This window comes from Phragmites australis, chromosome 8 (genome assembly GCF_958298935.1).
Source record: "Phragmites australis chromosome 8, lpPhrAust1.1, whole genome shotgun sequence".
NCBI lineage: Eukaryota > Viridiplantae > Streptophyta > Magnoliopsida > Poales > Poaceae > Phragmites > Phragmites australis.
The window spans coordinates 30824312-30842748 of record NC_084928.1 but is presented as its reverse complement, the minus strand read 5'-3'; the positions used below and the strand labels follow the sequence as shown (position 1 = coordinate 30842748).

The 18437-nt window shown below is 44.0% G+C and overlaps 1 protein-coding gene across 1 annotated transcript; it reads left to right on the top strand.

Annotated features, from left to right (window-relative positions):
* Positions 1 to 5109: 5109 nt before the first annotated feature.
* On the top strand, positions 5110 to 17380 carry LOC133927029 (transcription factor bHLH48-like). Its single transcript, XM_062373272.1, has 7 exons — positions 5110 to 5654; positions 5755 to 5871; positions 6127 to 6192; positions 8435 to 8503; positions 8627 to 8701; positions 9689 to 9926; positions 16917 to 17380. The coding sequence occupies exons 1-7, from the start codon at positions 5283 to 5285 to the stop codon at positions 16958 to 16960; spliced, it is 981 nt and encodes a 326-aa protein (XP_062229256.1). The 5' UTR covers positions 5110 to 5282; the 3' UTR covers positions 16961 to 17380.
* The last annotated feature ends 1057 nt before the right edge of the window (positions 17381 to 18437 follow it).

Below are 18437 nucleotides of genomic sequence, written 5' to 3'. Positions count from 1 at the left end.
AATTGCACCATATCTCATGCTCGCATGTCTTAGCAGCTTGCAGGGACATGGACGGCAATGACATATCACAGTACGTAGCACCGTACTTCACGATAGATGCATTGAGGAGCACATGGCTTCCAAATGATACTTCAACATCAGAAGCAGCTACAAATCGATTGAGGGGCCTACGTAGGTACCTTATTTCCAAGCACGACGCACGGATCATGAAAGGTCTAGATCCACAAGGATGCAAGGTGACATGAATGAGACAGATGCTATTGATGACCCTAAAGACGACAGTTGTCGGAGGGTGAACTCCTCAAGCGGGGATCCGGAGGGACCCCCTTTGAGATTCGGCCAGGGGGATGATTCTGAATCCGCTTCGTAGGTGAAATAAATGGGAGTAAATAAGATGTAGGTGGAATGGAATGATCGGATGCAGGAAGTAGTAAATGCTCAGGGGATTTTTAGACAGGTTCAGGCCACACTGAGCGTAACACCCTACTCCTGTGTGTATGCTATAAATACTCTGAGAATGTCTCTCTGAGTATCTGCTGAGTTACAAGAATGTTTGTCTAGTCTAGAGCTTCGTGCTCCTTGTTCTTCGGCTGATCTAAGATTCTGGCTGGTGTTCTTCGAGACTTGTCCTCAGCTCAACCTTCGTTGGTCTGAACTTGACTTAGTTCGTACACTACAACTTGTCTTTCTCCGGGGAGCCCGCCTAGCTTAAATACCAGCCGGGGCGATAGCGTGCCCAGAAAGGATGGCGTGAGTTCCAAGGCACCATAAATAGAAAGCAACCATCATGGGCTGCTGCGCGAGGTGACAGGGAGGGTTGAAAACGCGCCCCCGTCCGGTCTTGTTCGTCATCATGCTGTTTTTCAACGAGCGCCACGGGGAGGGCCCACCGGGCAGCCACCGAGCAGCCCGGCACGCCCGCCCGATCAGAGCAGGTCTGACACAGCAGGGCGGCAGGCAGGGTGCCTCGAGCTCTGCGACGTTATCCCGAGGTACGCCCAATGACACGTGATGGGACCCGTGCATTAAATGTCCCCACGCCTCACTGCCAGGTCATGGTAGGGACTGACAGCAAGCGTGGGGGGAGCAGTTGGAAGTGACAGGCCACACGCCCTCTTAAATGCAGCATCGGGCCTCTCACCAGCTAGCACCTCACCGCTGGGCCTCTGTGGGGGCCACCGGCGAAGGACTTCTTAGGCCCTCGGGGAACCGAGTGCTCGGGGGCCACTGTTCGCCGCCCCGAGCACTCTCTCCCGGATATGCCCTTTCTTGGTCCTTGGGGAACCGAGTGCTCGGGGATCACTGTTCACGGCCCCGAGCACTCTCTTCCGGAACTGACTGTTCGGGTTCTCGGGGAACCGAGTGCTCGGGGGCCACTGTTCATGGCCTCGAGCACTCTCTCCCGAAACTGACTTCCCTTGGGTCCTCGGGGGACTCGGGTGCTCAGGGGCCACTGTTCACAGCCCCGAGCACCCTCTTCTCGGTACTTGGCTTTTCTTGTCGTCGGGGGACTTGGGTGCTCGGGGGCCACTGTTCGCAGCCCCGAGCACTCTCTTCCCGGTACTTGATCTTCTCGGGTCATCGGGGAACTCGGGTACTCTGGGACCACTGTTTATGGCTCCTAGCACCCTCTCCCGGGACTTGGTCTTCTCGTACCTCGGGGAGATAACCCCGCGGGAGGGCGCCACGTTGCACTCTGCTATTCTGGCCTCGGGACTCGGGGACCCCTGGTTCCTGTGTCACCGACAACAGTGGATTTGCTTGTACCCGTCCTTACAACTATCTATCACCACCTCAGAGACGACAACTATCTTACCCTGACAGGATTGACTGGCACAATGAGCATTCTTCTACTATTTTTCATAGGTACTTTCCTCCACCATCTTAGATGATCTAGGTACTCGACATCTATGCACTACGAACTATGCAAATACCAGGCATGACTTTTTATTATATTTACATTTCCATTTCATTAGCATCAATTCGATGTGTATATGATTAGTGTCTTATATCAATATAGCTTTCGCATATGCGAATAATGTTTTTTTTAATTTCACAAGATGTCATGGCTCATGGTGGCATAGTTTTATTACCTGTATTCTCGTTCCATTCTAAAGTGTAGCATCGTGTAATGTTATCCACTTGTGAACGTATCTGCGTGCCATCCTTTCATGCAATAAATCGTGCAACCACATCAAAATCATTCGCATTATGAACCCTACCACGTTTACCCTACGAACAAACTACTACGTTACATGATACGACACAGCTTTAAGCATGAAAAGATATTAAGTGACCACACGACGTAGCTTTAAGCATGAAATGACAACACCCCTGCTAACAACACATCATCTCGTCGTGAATCACACTGTACACACAAAGTGACCACACGACATAACTTTAAGCATGAAATGACAAAACCTCTGTTGTGAGGCAATCTTTAGATAAGAAGTGGCCACACGCCTTAGCTTTAACTATGAAATGCCAACACCTCTGTCGTGATGCATGCTTTAGACACACCAATGCTTGTGCTAGTGTCCTCTTATGACTAATGTTGTAGCACGAGCACGGACTAGCATAGATTGTGGTTGTATCATCAGCACCTCGAGGACTAACATTAATTGCAGCTCTAGCATGAACCATGTGATTGTATAAACCGTTCAACACACAAGGATTGCTTGCTTTAGGATGGATGCTTAAACTATCCTTTGACTTTGGATTACGATCAAAGGGATAGATGTTACTTCCACACCCACTAAAAATCTATTCTCTGAGCAAATAGGCCTCTAAAATCATGCAGTCCGAGGCAACTACAACAAATTCTCAACCTTTAGGAACGAACATTAGTGATAAGAGGACACCAGCACAACATCTCTGTCTTAAATCAGGCTTTAGACATGAAATGACCATACGATAGAGCTTTAAGCAATAGATGACAACACCTCTATCGTGAGACACCCTTTAGACACAAAGTGACGTCATGACTCAGCTTTAACCATGAAATGACAACACTTTTGTAGTGAGTTAATCTTTAGATAGGAAGTGACCACACGGCGTAGCTTTAACTATGAAATGACACCTCTGTCGTGAGTCATGCAATAGACACGAAGTAACTACACGACTCATCTTTCATGGGAATCCATGCCTTTATGCAGAGGCAACAATAACTCATGCTGAACTTTTGCAGAATGAAATGACCACACAAAGCAACAATTTTCATAGTGAATCTCTGCAAAGCATCAATTCTAAAACTTTTTTAGCTCTCACAGGGAATCATATGCTCCAGCCCCCAGCCAAGCCCATGCACTCAATCCATAAACCAGCCTCCAGCCACCATAAATAACCCTACCCTCATCCATGGATGGACCAGTCTTTTCTCAGCTCTCTCAACTGCAATATCTTCCTCATCTCCACCAAGCCCATCCAAGAAACATTAGGGTTTTTTTCATCTCCTAGTGGGTCGAACCGCCGATGTACTTCTGTGGCGACCCTTGTAGTCTTCGCGAGTCCCAGAACATCTCTTACACCTATGGTCTACGCTTCTTCATATGTGCCAACTACCAATATGACAAGCCTCGATATGGACCGTATGAGTACCCATCGGTATAGCGACATACATCACTCATGTGGTACTTTCCATATGATTTTATACACTGCCTTACTAATCTCTCATCTTCTTTCATTTGTCTAGTCTCCTCCACCTCTATGTGACTTCATGGAATAGCTGGATATGGAGCAAAGTGACGACCAGAAGCAGTGAGTCTAAATGAGCATGTGGTGGAGGAGGGAAGCGTACGAACGTCGGAAGTACGAGTAACAACAGGAGGAACTACGGCTTAAGCGTCAGAAGGAGGAGCACATAAGGAAGGCAGCGGAAGAGCGCGCCGCGGCTGAAGCTCGCAAGGATGTGAGGGAAAGAAAGTGGGAGAGGGCCCATCACGCTAAGGCTTCGAGCACAGATGCTCCGAGGAAGGGCAAATATCTCAGGTGTACTCAGTAGAGACCATCTTTTGTAACCCAGTCTATTTTCATTCCATAAGGCATGTTAGGTTTACTAGCGGCACGCTATTAAGTTAGTCGTTAGGCGTACCGTATATGCTAATATTTGTTGTCGTCATCTTTTTATGGTTAGTATCTATTCACGCACTGACGAAAAACCTTATATCAAATGTAAGGTTTATCAACGTATATAATCTCTGTGCCTGGTTATATGATAATTGTTCTTCACAACTATTAATGTTCGATAAATTAGAATTTGTATCCTCCTAACGTTAATTCACTACAAAATGACCTTGCAAAATTCTTTCCAATAAAGTTTAATATTAATATGAAATAATAAAAATTACATATAAATGGAGTATTACAAAGGCTTAATATTAATATGAGAACCAAAGTTTTGTATATGTTAAATTATTTTTATTCAAATTGAATTAAAAAGATAATATCACATGAAATTATAAAAATGCATATAAATAGAGCATTACAAAGGAATTCACTTTTTAACCAAATAATATAGGGTTGAAAATATTTTTATAAATTAGTACATCACATGAGAAGAATATTAGTGATTTTTCTAGATTTTTTGAGAATTTATTTGAGCATTAAATATTGCTAGAATTTATAAAAGTTGATTTATTTGGAGAATTTTAGTTAAATATTGGCTCAGACTTTTTGATCAAACCAATTAAAATGGGTTGCTAGTGATCTCTAGTTTACTTATGAAAACGTTTAGAATTTTTAGACTATTTTTTACTAAATTTTTTTGAGTTAAATAAAAAACTTGTACTTTTATGCCTTTTTAAACATTAGTTTCTCACGCGGCACACAGGTCGTATTCGGCACCTCAGATACCGAAAAAAAGTGGAGACAGTCTTTTTTCGGTGTTTAAGTATCGAAATCGGGTTTTCAAATTTTAAGTATCAAATATATATGCTAAATTTATAAAAACATTAATTTATTATTTATTTTGATAAATACGTCGATATATGTTGTGTGAGTATTCCTCGCCAGTGTTGGGAAGACAACGTTGACTCGCGAGTAAGCGAAATCAGTTGCCCGGTAAAAAGGTAGGAGTAAAGAAAAAACAACCACCCAACCCCTTCTTCTCCCCTTCTCCTTCCGTGACCCAAAGCCGAGCGAGCAAACGCGAGCACAAACGCAGCGCCCCACACACGGGCTCCCACACCACACCTCACCTCAGCGCTGGCCCCTATAAATACCGGCACTGCCCTCCCCCGCCTCCCACCTCTTCCCTTACTTTCCTCGTCCCAAACGCCGCGCCAATGCGCCACACCTCGCAGCCGCCGCCGCCGCAGGAGCTCCCCACCGCCGGGGGCGAGATCCAGGCGCTGATCCCCGCCTCCGCCGCGGGGCCCTCCTCCTCCTCCTCATCCGCTGGTGGAGGGGGAGGCAGCGGGTCGTTCACTGCGCTGCTGGGCCTCCCAACCTCTCAGGCCATGGAGCTGCTCCTCCCCCGCGTGGCGCCGCCCGCGCCCACCTTCCCCTCCGACCCGGACCTCGTCGACCGCGCCGCACGATTCTCGCCGTTCTCATCCCCATCCCCGTCCTCCGCGTCCCCAACCCCGCCTCCGCCCCCGGCCCCTCTCGCCGCCGCCGCTAAGCGCAAGGCCGAACCCGGCGACCGCGCGTCCAAGGTAGTGTACTACATCACGCTTCTGCATTTCCACGTGCTCCACCGAACCTTCTCCTCCTCGTCGGAGCTAACTGTTCCGCGTGATTGCTCGGTGGCCGCAGGGGAAGGCGGCGAAGAAGGGGAAGCCGGCGGCCGGCGACGAGGACGAGAAGCCAGCGTACGTGCACGTGAGGGCCAGGAGGGGCCAGGCGACGGACAGCCACAGCCTCGCCGAGCGGGTGAGTTCGCCGGCTCGCCGCTAATCGCTCACTCACTAATAAGCTTAAGCCAACCTCGAGGGGATTAGATTCGGTTCCCGTTGGGGTTTATGCCAATGATTGGGTGATTAGGACGTGGTGACGTCGCTGCTAGTGCCTTTTCAGGGGTTGCTTTCGTCGCTAATTAGTACTTGATTATTCGCTCCTTCCTTAGTTCCAAAAAGGTAATTATTCTTTAATTTTTGGCTTGCTTTTGCGATTCTTTTTAAAATCCAGGCGAGACGCGAAAAGATCAATGCGAGGATGGAGCTGCTTAAGGAGCTGGTCCCCGGGTGCAGTAAGGTCTGCATTTTCTTATCATCTCCCTTTTACATGTTTACCCTTCCATTTTGCACCTCAATTTCACAGGTCAATAAGGAGCATTCAGCGTCGCCTTTGGAACGCTAAATTATGTCGCGGACTGTTGTGTAAATTTTGGTGCAAAGTACACCTTTTCTGCTTTCGGTGGTCTTTCTACTGCTTTTGAGGGGCCACGCTGGAATGGTCCTTCCATTCTTCCAAGCTCGGTGCCGTGCAACTGTGCAAGGCACTGCAATCCAAAATGCTGTTAAGAGGTAGACACATCGTTTGCGTGCAGCATGGCCCGTCTGTTTGGCTCACTTCCTGCAAAAAAGCATAGCGATGCTTTCTGAAAGAGCTTAAATGCAATGCATTCTTAAACGTGGCGGTGCCCAATTATTCTCGCATTGCGCGTTCGACACGACCATGTGGGTGTGTTGCACGACGGGGGTGAGATATTGTGGCCTCGGCTCCCTTGTGGTCTTGTGGATGATAAGGGAGACATCTTGATCCAGTGCACCTAACTTGAGGGGGAAGGGACGGGGTTTGGTCTTGGCTGTGGTTGTCTGGGCAGAACGTGGCAGCCATTTCAAAAGGTGCAGGGGGCGGCTAGCTTAGGGTGTGTTTAGTTGGAGAGTGAGTTTGAATGGGATATGACTGTCTTTGTTTTCAGGATGTGATGATCTAATTTTTTGTTTGGTAGGAATAGATGGGACGAACTAGTTTTTTGTTTGGTTAGTACGATTAGAGTGGATAGTATGAGCTAGTTTTTTATTTGATTGGATAGATTGGATGATTTGAGTTGGTTATGATGGTCTTTTGGTGAACTTACCTCTTAATTGTGCAACATTTGGATGAATTTGAATTTGTTTGAATTTAAATTGAATTAAAAAGATAATATCACATGAAATGATAAAAATGCATATAAATAGAGTATTACAAAGGAACTCACTTTTCACCAAATAACCTAAGGTTCAAAACATTTTTATAAATTAGTACATCATATGAGAAGAATATTAGTGATTTTTTCTAGATTTTTGGGAATTTATTTGAGGTATTAAAAATTGCTAGAAGTTATAAAAATAGACTTGTTTGGAGAATTTTAGTTAAATATTGGCTCAGGTTTTTTGGATCAAACCAATTAAAACGGATTGCTAGTGAACTCTAGTTTGCTCGTGAAAATGTTTATAATTTTTGGACCACTCTTGTACTCCCAGATAAAATCGGCTCATCTAGCATATTAGGAAATATTCTCTAATGGTGGCCACCTCATCCATCTAACCAAACACTATGAAAAATTGGATGGCCATCTCCCATCCAAGTTCATCCATCAATCCAAACACACCTTTAATGGAGGGTCATGTTTGAGGAGGCTCCTCTACCTTTGGAATGTTGCTACCCTTGTTGCCGGATGCAGATGAGCCGGATAAGGGGGCTCATTAAGCTCTCTCTTCCTCTTCCTCTTCTTCTCCTTTCTCTTTTCTCCATCATCCAAAACAAAAACAAAAAATTATTTGGGAGCTTAGAGGACTTTATTGGCTACGAAGCAGTAAGGGGCTAGAGCCCCCTAGCCCCCCTGATCCACCCTGCTTGTGGCGTTGTGCGCTCACAATAGTGTGATTATGGGTCGGCATCTTTGGGTGTGGGGATGTGGGAGCAAGCCTGTGATGAGGTGCCTGGATAGGTTACCATTGGGGAGGATGGTTGGTTCTCATTGATGTGTAGATTTATGGGAAGTGGTTGGTATGGAGCATTGCTGCGGTGGTTTGACCATTAGTTTCATTTCAAGGACAGCAGCTTTTGGTATGGAGATGCCAATCACTATGGAAGATTGGTATAGGTCAATTCCCTGTGAGGTTTCGTGCTGTCTTGAACAAACAACAAACATGCAGGGCTGGCCAATGTGGACTGGCAGCTTTGTTGTATATGCTCAGAAGTCAAAACTTCTTTCAAATACTGCTCTCTCAAAAGGTGTTAAAGGGACGTGATTCAACAGTAATGAAGTCATAAACAGTAATTCTGGAATGAAGTCATGAACAGTAATTCTGGAATAATGAATTTATCATCTCGATGAAGCTATTTGGCTGTGCTACATTTTTTTCTTAGATGTTCTTAGAGTTGAAGCCACACTTTAGGTGGTTTTCCATATGGTTTTGCTTTCTTTTTAATCATGGAATGCATTGGAAGAACTGAAGAAAGTAATTACTTAATTAATGGTTGTTGTTTGCTTTTTGGGCCCTATCAGGTATCAGGAACAGCACTGGTGTTGGATGAGATCATCAATCATGTTCAGTCTCTCCAAAGGCAAGTTGAGGTAACTATTGATTTCCCTTGTACAACCTGTAAATCTGCAAACGCCCATTTCCGTTTTAGCCAACATAACACACAGTTTCTTTCTCCCAATCTCATTACTGTTTGGCAATTGTGGTTGATCCAGTACTTGTCAATGAGGCTTGCAGCGGTAAACCCAAGAGTCGACTTTGGTGGGCTAGATAACTTTCTTACTACGGAGGTACTTGTGACGCCATCCTTTTTTCTGTCATAACTCATAAGCTTTCGCAAGTTGGGCCTGCATAGATTTACATAAACAGTTCTTTTGCAAGCGAAGCTTTTTTCTTGGAGTACAATAGCTGACCAATGAAAACTATAAGCTTTAGAATTTTTCCTATTCGCTTGGCTTCTGCAGTCTTTTTTTTGCATTTAGCTTCTTCATTTTCCCTATCGCATACTGTCAAAATCAATAGTATTAGTATGATACCTCATGTATTCTCAGAAATATGCTGCTGTTCCTTCTAGTTCTAACCTAGTTGAGAAGGACTATTTTGCACCAAACCCAGCTGTTGTAAGCCACTAAACCACTGTAATATTTATGTGTGCTCGATATGTCCCTCCAACCAATAGTCAATTAGTCATACATGGAAAAAATGCCAAATGGTGTCATTTTCTAATTCATAAGGTTGCCACTTTCCAGTGCTTCTTTGAATATTGCCAATGGGAAGTGCGTGCAAGAATATTGCTGAACTACTTGTGTCTACCTTGACAGCCTGTTGATTTACCATTACTCCAGGGTTCAAGCTGTAGGTTTGCCTTTAGAGAGAAAAAGGAAGTTTGTTAGTAACTAGACGGTTGAACCAAGGTCGATTGTGAATTCCCCGAACTTAGTACATTCATGTCGAATGATAGCATTTGAAACAAAAATCATATTAATAATGTTCAAAGGCTTACCCTTGGAGATAAATGCGTGGCTAGAGCATCAGGGCTGTCCCAAATCTTTCGTTCAGGAATTATACATATTCAGAGGAGCCTTGAAAAGGCTCAAATATGCATGCTTTCTGAACTTTTAAGCACTTTTGAGAAATAGAAAAAATTTATGGAAGCAAATCATATACCCACCTGGCTAAAATTACTCCCCTGTGCATTTTAAAGTCTGTTGAAATTAGTGCCTTTTCCTCTTGAAAATTTCAAGCTGCTATGTGTATACTTACTACTGTGTTTATAGTGTGGAAGAATAGCAGGCCTAAACTGTAAGAACGGAATCGACTTAGAGCAAGTCACCTGGCCAGAAATGGGCGTTCATGGAGCAAGGCATCTGATGCAACTTCAACAGCAGTTCTGGCATGGTGATTTAGTGCATCCACACCAAATGGCGTCACAGTGGGAAAAGCGGGGGGATGGCCACCCCCCTGTCTTTAGCAACTCGAGTTCCTCTCTGTTCGGCTACGATCTAACAAGCTCTGGTAAAACTTGCATGCAAACCTATAGCCCCTTTCTGACTGAATTTATTTGTTTGTCATGTACTTCACGTATCTGCCTTGCTTGGACCATGACTTCTCGCTTTGTCCAGAGTGTTTAGTAAATGTATAGATAAGTAAATGTTTAATGTGTGGTATAGTTTAAATTTGTGACGAATAGTATCTACCAGCGGAAATTTCTCAAGCTTTAGAAAAGATGAGGATAACTGGATAAGTATACCTAGACATGATCAAATCTTGGATAAGCTAGTATTGCTCTTACATTGACCCAGTTTGCAAATAATATCAGTATTAATTGAAGAGACACAGGTGAAGCAAAAGCACACAAAAGCACGTGGTGCTACAGTGGCCACCTATATTGCACGAGCTAATAAACGTAATAACTAACTATAGATTCAAAATAGAAACTCCTCTGTTTGCTTGTGGATTTGAAAGTAACAGAGATGTATAATTCGATTCTACACGCCACGTTTGGGGCAAAGTTCTTTCTGTAGCCTCAGATAACTATTTAACATTAGCTATTTTTCATACTAGAAAAAGGCATTAGCCCACATAACTTTGCTAGAAAGATTAGAGTGCATTTCTTGGATCTTGGTGCCCTTTATTTGGTTCAATCATTATTGCCATCATCGCCACTATTTGGGGTGGTAAAGGGGCCATAGATGTGTTCGTCTGGTGGATCTGTTCTCTCTGGCACCAGCGGACCCAACCGGTTGGTGCGGATGGCCCGAGTCAATAAATGCATGTCCAGAACCAGAAACCATATCGCTCCCGTCTGTCTGTTTGGGCTTGGCTGCATGAGGACTGTAGATGCAGATCTGGTCTCTTCAGCCCTTCTGACCACTCGTACTACTGTGAAGGGCCCACTGTTCTGTAAGTTGTCCACTACTTGTCTGGTCTCTGGCATCCATTTTTTTAATGCAATATAGAGCTAGCCAGCTGGAAACTACTTTAATCTGAATGCCACTATCTGTAGCGTAGGGTCGTGGTTTTCATCTGGTATAAATATTACTATGCAAATACATGAATTGAGCTGCTAGTTTCAGAAAATCTACCTAGTGATACACCGGGACAAAACCTGCCAACTTTGACATTTCTTTTTGAAAAGGCTAAAGCTACATTTGAATTATACATGTCGTAGATAGCTGGATTATGTGCCATTTTGCTGTCCTCGTAGCTAGAATGTTAGGCAGCACTGGATAGGCATTGTAGAGGATTCGATTGCTCACTGGAGGAGTATACGGCCCGGGCCTGCTTATTCTATAGCTTGTGAAGTACTATGTAGAATTGTAGGCCAGATCATCTCATGCAAGCCAAGCTAACCAGCTCCAATGATCTAGTTTAGAATGCTGCTCCTGCTTCGCTATGTGAATGATAGAGAGGAAGAAAAAAGCGTATCAGGGCAACCGATCTGCCTGTTCGGATCTGGGCAAGGGCAACCGATCTGCGGCCTGGATCCAAGCAGAGCGCATTTCGTTGAGACGAGCTATTGGAGGTACAGACCTGATCATGCAAAGCGTTCAGGAATCATTAATTCCCCTTGGGACTCCCTCCTTACTATGATATCTGTACTGCATTACGGCGGGCAGAATCTGTTTTTGCCAGAAATAATTGACAGCTTCTTGATGTACCAGTGTCTGCTCAGAGCTCAGTGGCATACAGCAAGCTCTGTCAGGCTCTCCAGCCATCACCTTTATCACGCGGCCCTCTGCCCACGCAGCTGTTCTGGGCAGATATCTTGTCCATGAGCTCTCATTGAATTGGTCCGTGTTATGAGTACAGGGTGGAACTGAAATTCATTATTCCATTATATCAAAGGGGCTAGGTATTTATAGTCATATCCTAACCACCTAGGTTTATATTATATTAATACCCCTGTCTGTCAGGATATTCTCGGAATATTCTCAGGGTATTGCAGTCATTGTACTAGTACAAGTTATACAAACATAGGACTTCACATTTTGATCGGTTGGACCTTCGGCATATTGAGTCTTCATCATCGTGGTCATAGCTATCCTTTGGCCTTCAGAAGCTGAACCTTCGAATCTTCTTCAGAATTCCTTCCTTCGAGCTTTCATGTGGGCTTCGTTCCTTCGAGCTTCGAGCTCCACATTGGCTGAACCTCTGGGCCTCACTGACCCCTTCAGTGGTCTTCGACCTCTTAGAGGTTTAACATTTGGGCTCCACTCCTTGGTCGTCCTTTGATTCCATACCTACGTCCAAAGTAGCCCAACGGAAGTGCTAGCGTCACCAATCTTTCCTGTCTTTGGGGTTGACTGAGGCCGGTTGAAGTCAATTGGGGGGGGGGGGGGGGTCAACATGGCACCATTACCCTAACAGTGCCACTTCGCGGTTGAGGTCCAACTTCAGGGGGGGGGGGGGGGGGAGGGAGGCGATGAAGCAAAACCGAGACTCTTTAGATGTTGGTACCTCCTCTCTCGCTTCCCCCCCTTCGGCTAGCTGAAGTCAACCCCCGACAAGAAGTTCCATAATTCCTCCTGTTTTGCGTCCGTCTGGCAAGTTCTATGAACACCGACTGCATATGATCAACTATTCGCCGTGTTTGACACTTGATTTTCCCGCGCGGGTGGGCAACACTAGAATGTAAAGAGGACATGACCCCTCGTGCCTGTAAGTCGTTCCTCTTCTAAAGTGACAATAGGTAGTATAAAGCTACCGTATATCAGTATCTTATACGTATCCAGATGCTATAGGGTTTCCTATATTCTTAGAGCATACATCTGTATCTAGGAAAGAAATCCCTAAACGTACGAAAATTGTTCGTAGTTATTTAGATATCTCACAAATATGAAAGTTTATTTCTAAGGGTAATAAAATCCTACTCGAAAAGGAGTTCAAAGGCTATATGACAACCCATATACACACACGGCGAGTCTATTATATGTCTAGGCACAACAGTGAACTACGTTGTGTCACCCTTAGTTGCTGCAGCCATCGTCACACCATCCCAGTTACGACTAAGAAACTAGTTAGTTACAATGGCACATATAGGTGAGTTCCGATCACATGATAAAAAATGTATAATTACAAGAAGCATTGTAGTTTACTGCTATGCCACCCCCAGTTATGACTAATAAAATAGTCAGTTACGATAGTACAGATAGTTGAGTTACGATCACATGATAAAAAAGTCAGTTACGATATCAACTATACTGTTTTTTAGATCTTAACTAGGGTGTGCGCAAAGGTGACCCAGTTGTGATCACAGTTACGACTAAGAAAATAGTCAGTTAAGACAACAAAGATAGTTGAGTTACGATCATATGGCAAAAAAGTCAGTTACGATAGCAATTATACTGCTTTTTGATCGTAATTGGGGGTGTACGCAGAGGTGACCCAATTGCAATCATATGACAAAAAAGTGTATAATTATGACTAGATAAGGTATCCAGTTACGATCATATATGTTTGTAGTAACTGATATATCTTGTGAGTCGCAACTATACTGTTTTCTAAATCGTAACTGCGGAGTGACGCAACAGTGAGCTACAGTGCGTCTAGGCGTGCGCGCGCAGACACACACATAAATATATATAGGAAAACTCGTCTGTACTCTTAGGAGTACATACTCCCTACTATGATATACCACATAAATTAATTAGATATACTCCTTTATCACTATGAGTATACTTATATACTCATTCTAAGATACTCCAATGTGAATTACATGAAAAAATTAAAACGAAGTTCATCGATCTTAATAGATTTTGATAATACCTTCATATTTGTACATAAAATGTAATATACTAAAAGAATATATACAAACTACCTAAAAAAATATACATACTACTTGGATGATCTTATATACTCACATGCTCTATGTACATACTATTTATCACATGGAATACTCCCTATGTTATAAAATATGTATGTGAGAGTACATACTCTCGGGAGTATCAAATATGCTTCATATATATATAACCAACAAGATACAAACCTGTAGAAGCCTCAAGCCCTCGAGCCTTCTATACTCGCAGTCTCCATCAACATCTCGTTGAGACTACACGCAAGAAACCCTCGACTAGGTTTAGATCCATCTAGGCTAGACAAGACCCACTTGTAATTTGTCTTGAAAATCAATATAAGACCACAAGACGTAGAGCTGTTATCCTTCGGAAGGCTGAAACTGCTGATAGGTGGAAAATAAGCTCTCCTGCAACTTGCTTTCGAAATGAGGAAATTGGATATGTGTTAAGAACTCTTACCCCAATGGCGTACGATTCGACTACAGGGAGTATCCCCTACATCATTCACATATTCATAAAATCAGCGGTTCACAAATCATCAACACAAAGATTGTATTGTATCAATACGGGGCGTCCACTACATCAAACGCTATCTCCTCCGTGTGCACCCTCTCCTTAATTCTGAGGCTGACTAGGAGGGATATCCATCCAAGGGCCTCGATAGGTCAACCCTTGAAGCCCAAGAGTGAGGTCATGGTGGGTCGGAGGCGGTTTGGGGCTATACCCATGTGATTGAACGCTTCGACAAAAAGCAAATATGTCGAGTTCTCACCGTCGATCAGTATTCAATGCACTTTGGACCTCGAGACATTCGCTGTGATGACAAAAGCGTCACTGTGCGGGTAATCCAAGGCCAACGTATCTTCTTGGGAGAAAGTGATCGGGACATGAGACCATCGAGACTTCACAAATGGAGGGCTGGTTCCCACTTAATTCAATCTTCGCGCATATTCTCTTCACTACCTCTTGGAGCCGAAGTTGTGGCTTGAGCCTCTAGAGATGGCCAACACCATGTTCCGGGAACCCTGATGCTTTGAACTGACCAGGTTCCACAGATGAAGTTTCGATGGCCATGCGAGGTGGTGGGGGCGGATTTGGCGGGCGGGGCACACTGCGGTTGGGGATACTATGATTGGTAGTTTTGGGCCCATGGCAAAGGATTCAGGTGATACGCTGAAGGAGATGCATCGAAGGCTCGTTGGTATTGCGACTCGCTGCTAACCCAGAAGGGTTCTGTGTGGTATATTGCCTGAAGATTGAGGGCCTGACTACGCCATACGACCCTGAAGTCTGCCTATGCAGGCCTTCCTTCAATGTCACAACATGCAGGCACATCTTGGTGGTGTAGCTGGCATCTTCGCAATGCATCATATAGTAAATCGTTGTGGTGCCATTGCCACCACGTCTCCCGGCCCCTCACTCCACCTCTATCTTTCAGCTAGCCCCTCTCTTGCCCCTTATTGACATTGGGCATGCTTCTCTTCTAGCCCTTCGAGTGGGAAAAATGCTGACGCGTCCTCTGCTTCTTAGGGGACTGGTGGTGCTCCTTCGGTTGATCCTCCCTCTTTCTTCCTCATGACTTAGACTCGTCTCTAGGCTTGTAGATCTAGGGCTCTGAAGGTTAGTTGTCGGTATGCCTTCGCAGATCATCTTCTTCTACCTTGGAATATTCCTCTATCTTAGCTGTCCACACTTCTGACTAGCTTTCGAGCTAAGCAAGAAACCAACGCGCCTGCCCGGAGCTTCTATCAGGTCACGCCAATTACAGTGTCATCGCTCAAACCCTTTGCTTGGCATTTCACTAGCACAAAGCGGCATGTATACTCTTTCAAGCTCTCGCCCTCTTGCTTTATCACGAGCAAATCCCCCACTGTGACAGGTGTAACATAGTTGTCTTGGAAGTGTGAGAAAGCTACTCCTAGGGATAAATTCTTCCTTGTACCAAGAGAGGGCTATCCCTTTGATAGCGAGGACGAAGGCCTTGGCCATAGTGGTGTCGTGTCCTCCTGCCAACTCAACTACGGCTTCAAAGCTCATCACGAACTCCTTAGGGTCAATCTCGCCATTGTTCAGGTGAAGGTGTGGCACCTTAAAGCCCAGAGGCCATGGTCATGCCTGAAGGCCCTGAGACAGCGGTTCAGCGTGCTCTTCCGAAGCCTGCCTAGGTCCCACCTCCGGTTTTAAGTCCCCGATATGTCTCGTGGCAGCCCATGCTAAGAAGCCACAGATTGGCAAAGGGACCTAATTTCTTCCCGAAGCTCCTGTACCTGCTTCGTCACCTCTTTCGCATGGCGCTTGTATTCGGCTTCGCGGGCTTTGGTCTCCCTACGGATCTCCTCTGTCCCTTCATCCTTCGCTCATTGTTCTTGATTCGTTGGCCGTCTTCGGGTTCCCCTATCTTCCTCGCCTTTTCTTTCCTGGTCTTTGGCGACATGGTTTGTGATTTCTCTCATCCGCGCGCTCTAGAACTCTCAACCACGTGGTCATGGGTTCGATCCCGCGAACGACGCCAAATGTTGTGATTGTGGAAATTAGGATCATAACACAGTAAATGAGTATATGGTGGAACTAAAATTCATTATTCTATTACACCAAAGGGGCTGGGTATTTATAGCTATATCCCAACCACACAGGTTTACATTACATTGATATCCCTGTCTGTCTGTACTAGTACAAGACGTACAAATATAGAACTTTACATTTATGTCTATGACTATCTTCGATCAGACCTTCGGCATGTCGGGTCTTCGTCATCGTGGTTGCAGCTACCCTCTAGCCTTCAAAGGCCGAACTTTCGAATCTTCTTCAGGCTTTGTTCCGTTGGGCTCCGATGCGGGCTTCATTCCTTCAGGTTCCTCACTCCACATTGGCTGAACCTTCGATCCTCATTGACTCATTTAGTGGTATTCGACGTCCCGGAGGTTTAGCCTTCGTGTTCCACTCCTTGGTCGTCTTTTAGTTCCATACCTACGATCAAAGTAACCCAACAAAAGTGCTAGTGTCACCAACTATTTCCTATCTTTAGGATTGACTAAGGCAGCCGAAATCAAGGAGGGTCATTGTGGTACCACTCCCCAAATAGCTCGAATATGATGTTTATTGTTCTCTGTAATTCGATCCAGTTTCAACTTATTACCAGCTATCTAAAGGTTGAAAAATTCGAAACTTTGCGCTGACTTGGATATCCATTTTCATGACTTTTCTGCAGGAGCGCAGCAGCCTCCAACAACCAAGCTAAAGACGGAGCTGTGAGCGATGGTGCCAGGAGAGCAAGCTGAAGATAAGCGATCCGTGAGGTGGCGGCAACAGGATTTCAGTTGATCGAGCTACACACGAGCTGTGAACGAACGACGGCTGTGGCTGTGGATGGCGCTGCACTGAAATCAACGGCGGCAATTTGAGAGGATGTACATAAAGAGATAGAGATACCCATTGGTGTGGAGCTGAGGGGTGGGTGAAGATATCAGCTTTCCTGCTGCTATTGTTGTAGAGATGGGCGAGAGATACTCTGATCTTATTGCTGATATTCGTGCTGTATGTCTCTGACTATAATGTCCTAATCTTACGGTTATATGAACAGCATTATTTGATGAAGATAACATTATGGGTCCTATATCCTTCTTGATTGCATTTTCTACAAGTAATTTAAAAGTAGCCGATTTGATTTCTGCATTTTCTAAACATGATGTCACCTTTTTTTTTTTTTTTTTCTAAACAGCTTTAGACCACTCCTAATGTCTTATTTCTTTGATGATGTCTAGGAGAGAGAATTGCTGTTAAAAAACAAGCTTTCAATGCATGTGTATATTGCTAGTTTCTAAAGGTTTTTTGAGGCAATTAATTGTTTCATAGGGTGATGTCTTCCGTTTAAGATCGCTCAAATCGTTAGTTTCTTCTATAAAAAAAATAAATATATCTCTTCTTTAAATTACTTGTCACAATAATTTTTTTTTGTCTAGCTAAGTAGTTAATTAATATCTAAGAAATCAACCACGCTGGGGCACCGAGAGATGCATTGTTAGGTACCCTTTTCTTACGATACGTGATATTTTAGACTTAGACACAGATATTAAGGTGAAAAATAAAATGATCATCTTATCTTTCTTTATTATAAATTAGTCTACGAGTAATAATGATATATGACTAAATATGAGATTTACATTGAAAATGTAGAATTTAATAGAGGGGTAAGACTAAAAAATCTGAGGTAAAGTTACATTGAAATTGTAGAACATTATGTATTTTAAATAAAGTTAAAAAGACTATTACGAGATGGATGGAGTAATAAGTAGGCACGTCAGCACATGTGTCCAAGGGTCGTGAATCGTGAAGGACCAAAGACCAAAAATAGTAACTCGTAAGCACGTGTAAATGGAATAAACGGTACTCACTCCGTTCAAAGAAATAGAATACAAGGCGTATTTTATTGTGGTCCGGTCTTTAAAATTAGACTTTGACTATTGTTTTTCACATAAAATATATTATTTATAATTACAAAATCAATAGTATCAAAATATTTTGAAATATAAATCTAATTATATAATTTTTATACACCAAGCATATTTATAATCTAACTAATTATTAGTCAAAATATACAAAGTTTGACTTTTCCATAATAAAATTCGCCATGTATTTTTTTAATGGAGAGAGTAGACCGTGGATGGAGAAGAAAGGAAGACGAATCTTTTAACCAGAAAAATTTGAACTGCCCTTTTTTGGACCAAATTAC

What these genes read in the sequence shown, in the direction of transcription:
- LOC133927029 (XM_062373272.1), top strand. Translation starts at nt 5,283, where the DNA reads ATGCGCCACACCTCGCAGCCGCCGCCGCCGCAGGAGCTCCCCACCGCC. An exon ending in GCCACAGCCTCGCCGAGCGG is followed by an intron (nt 5,872 to 6,126) that starts GTGAGTTCGCCG and finishes TTTAAAATCCAG; the next exon opens with GCGAGACGCGAAAAGATCAA. An exon ending in CTACGATCTAACAAGCTCTG is followed by an intron (nt 9,927 to 16,916) that starts GTAAAACTTGCA and finishes ACTTTTCTGCAG; the next exon opens with GAGCGCAGCAGCCTCCAACA.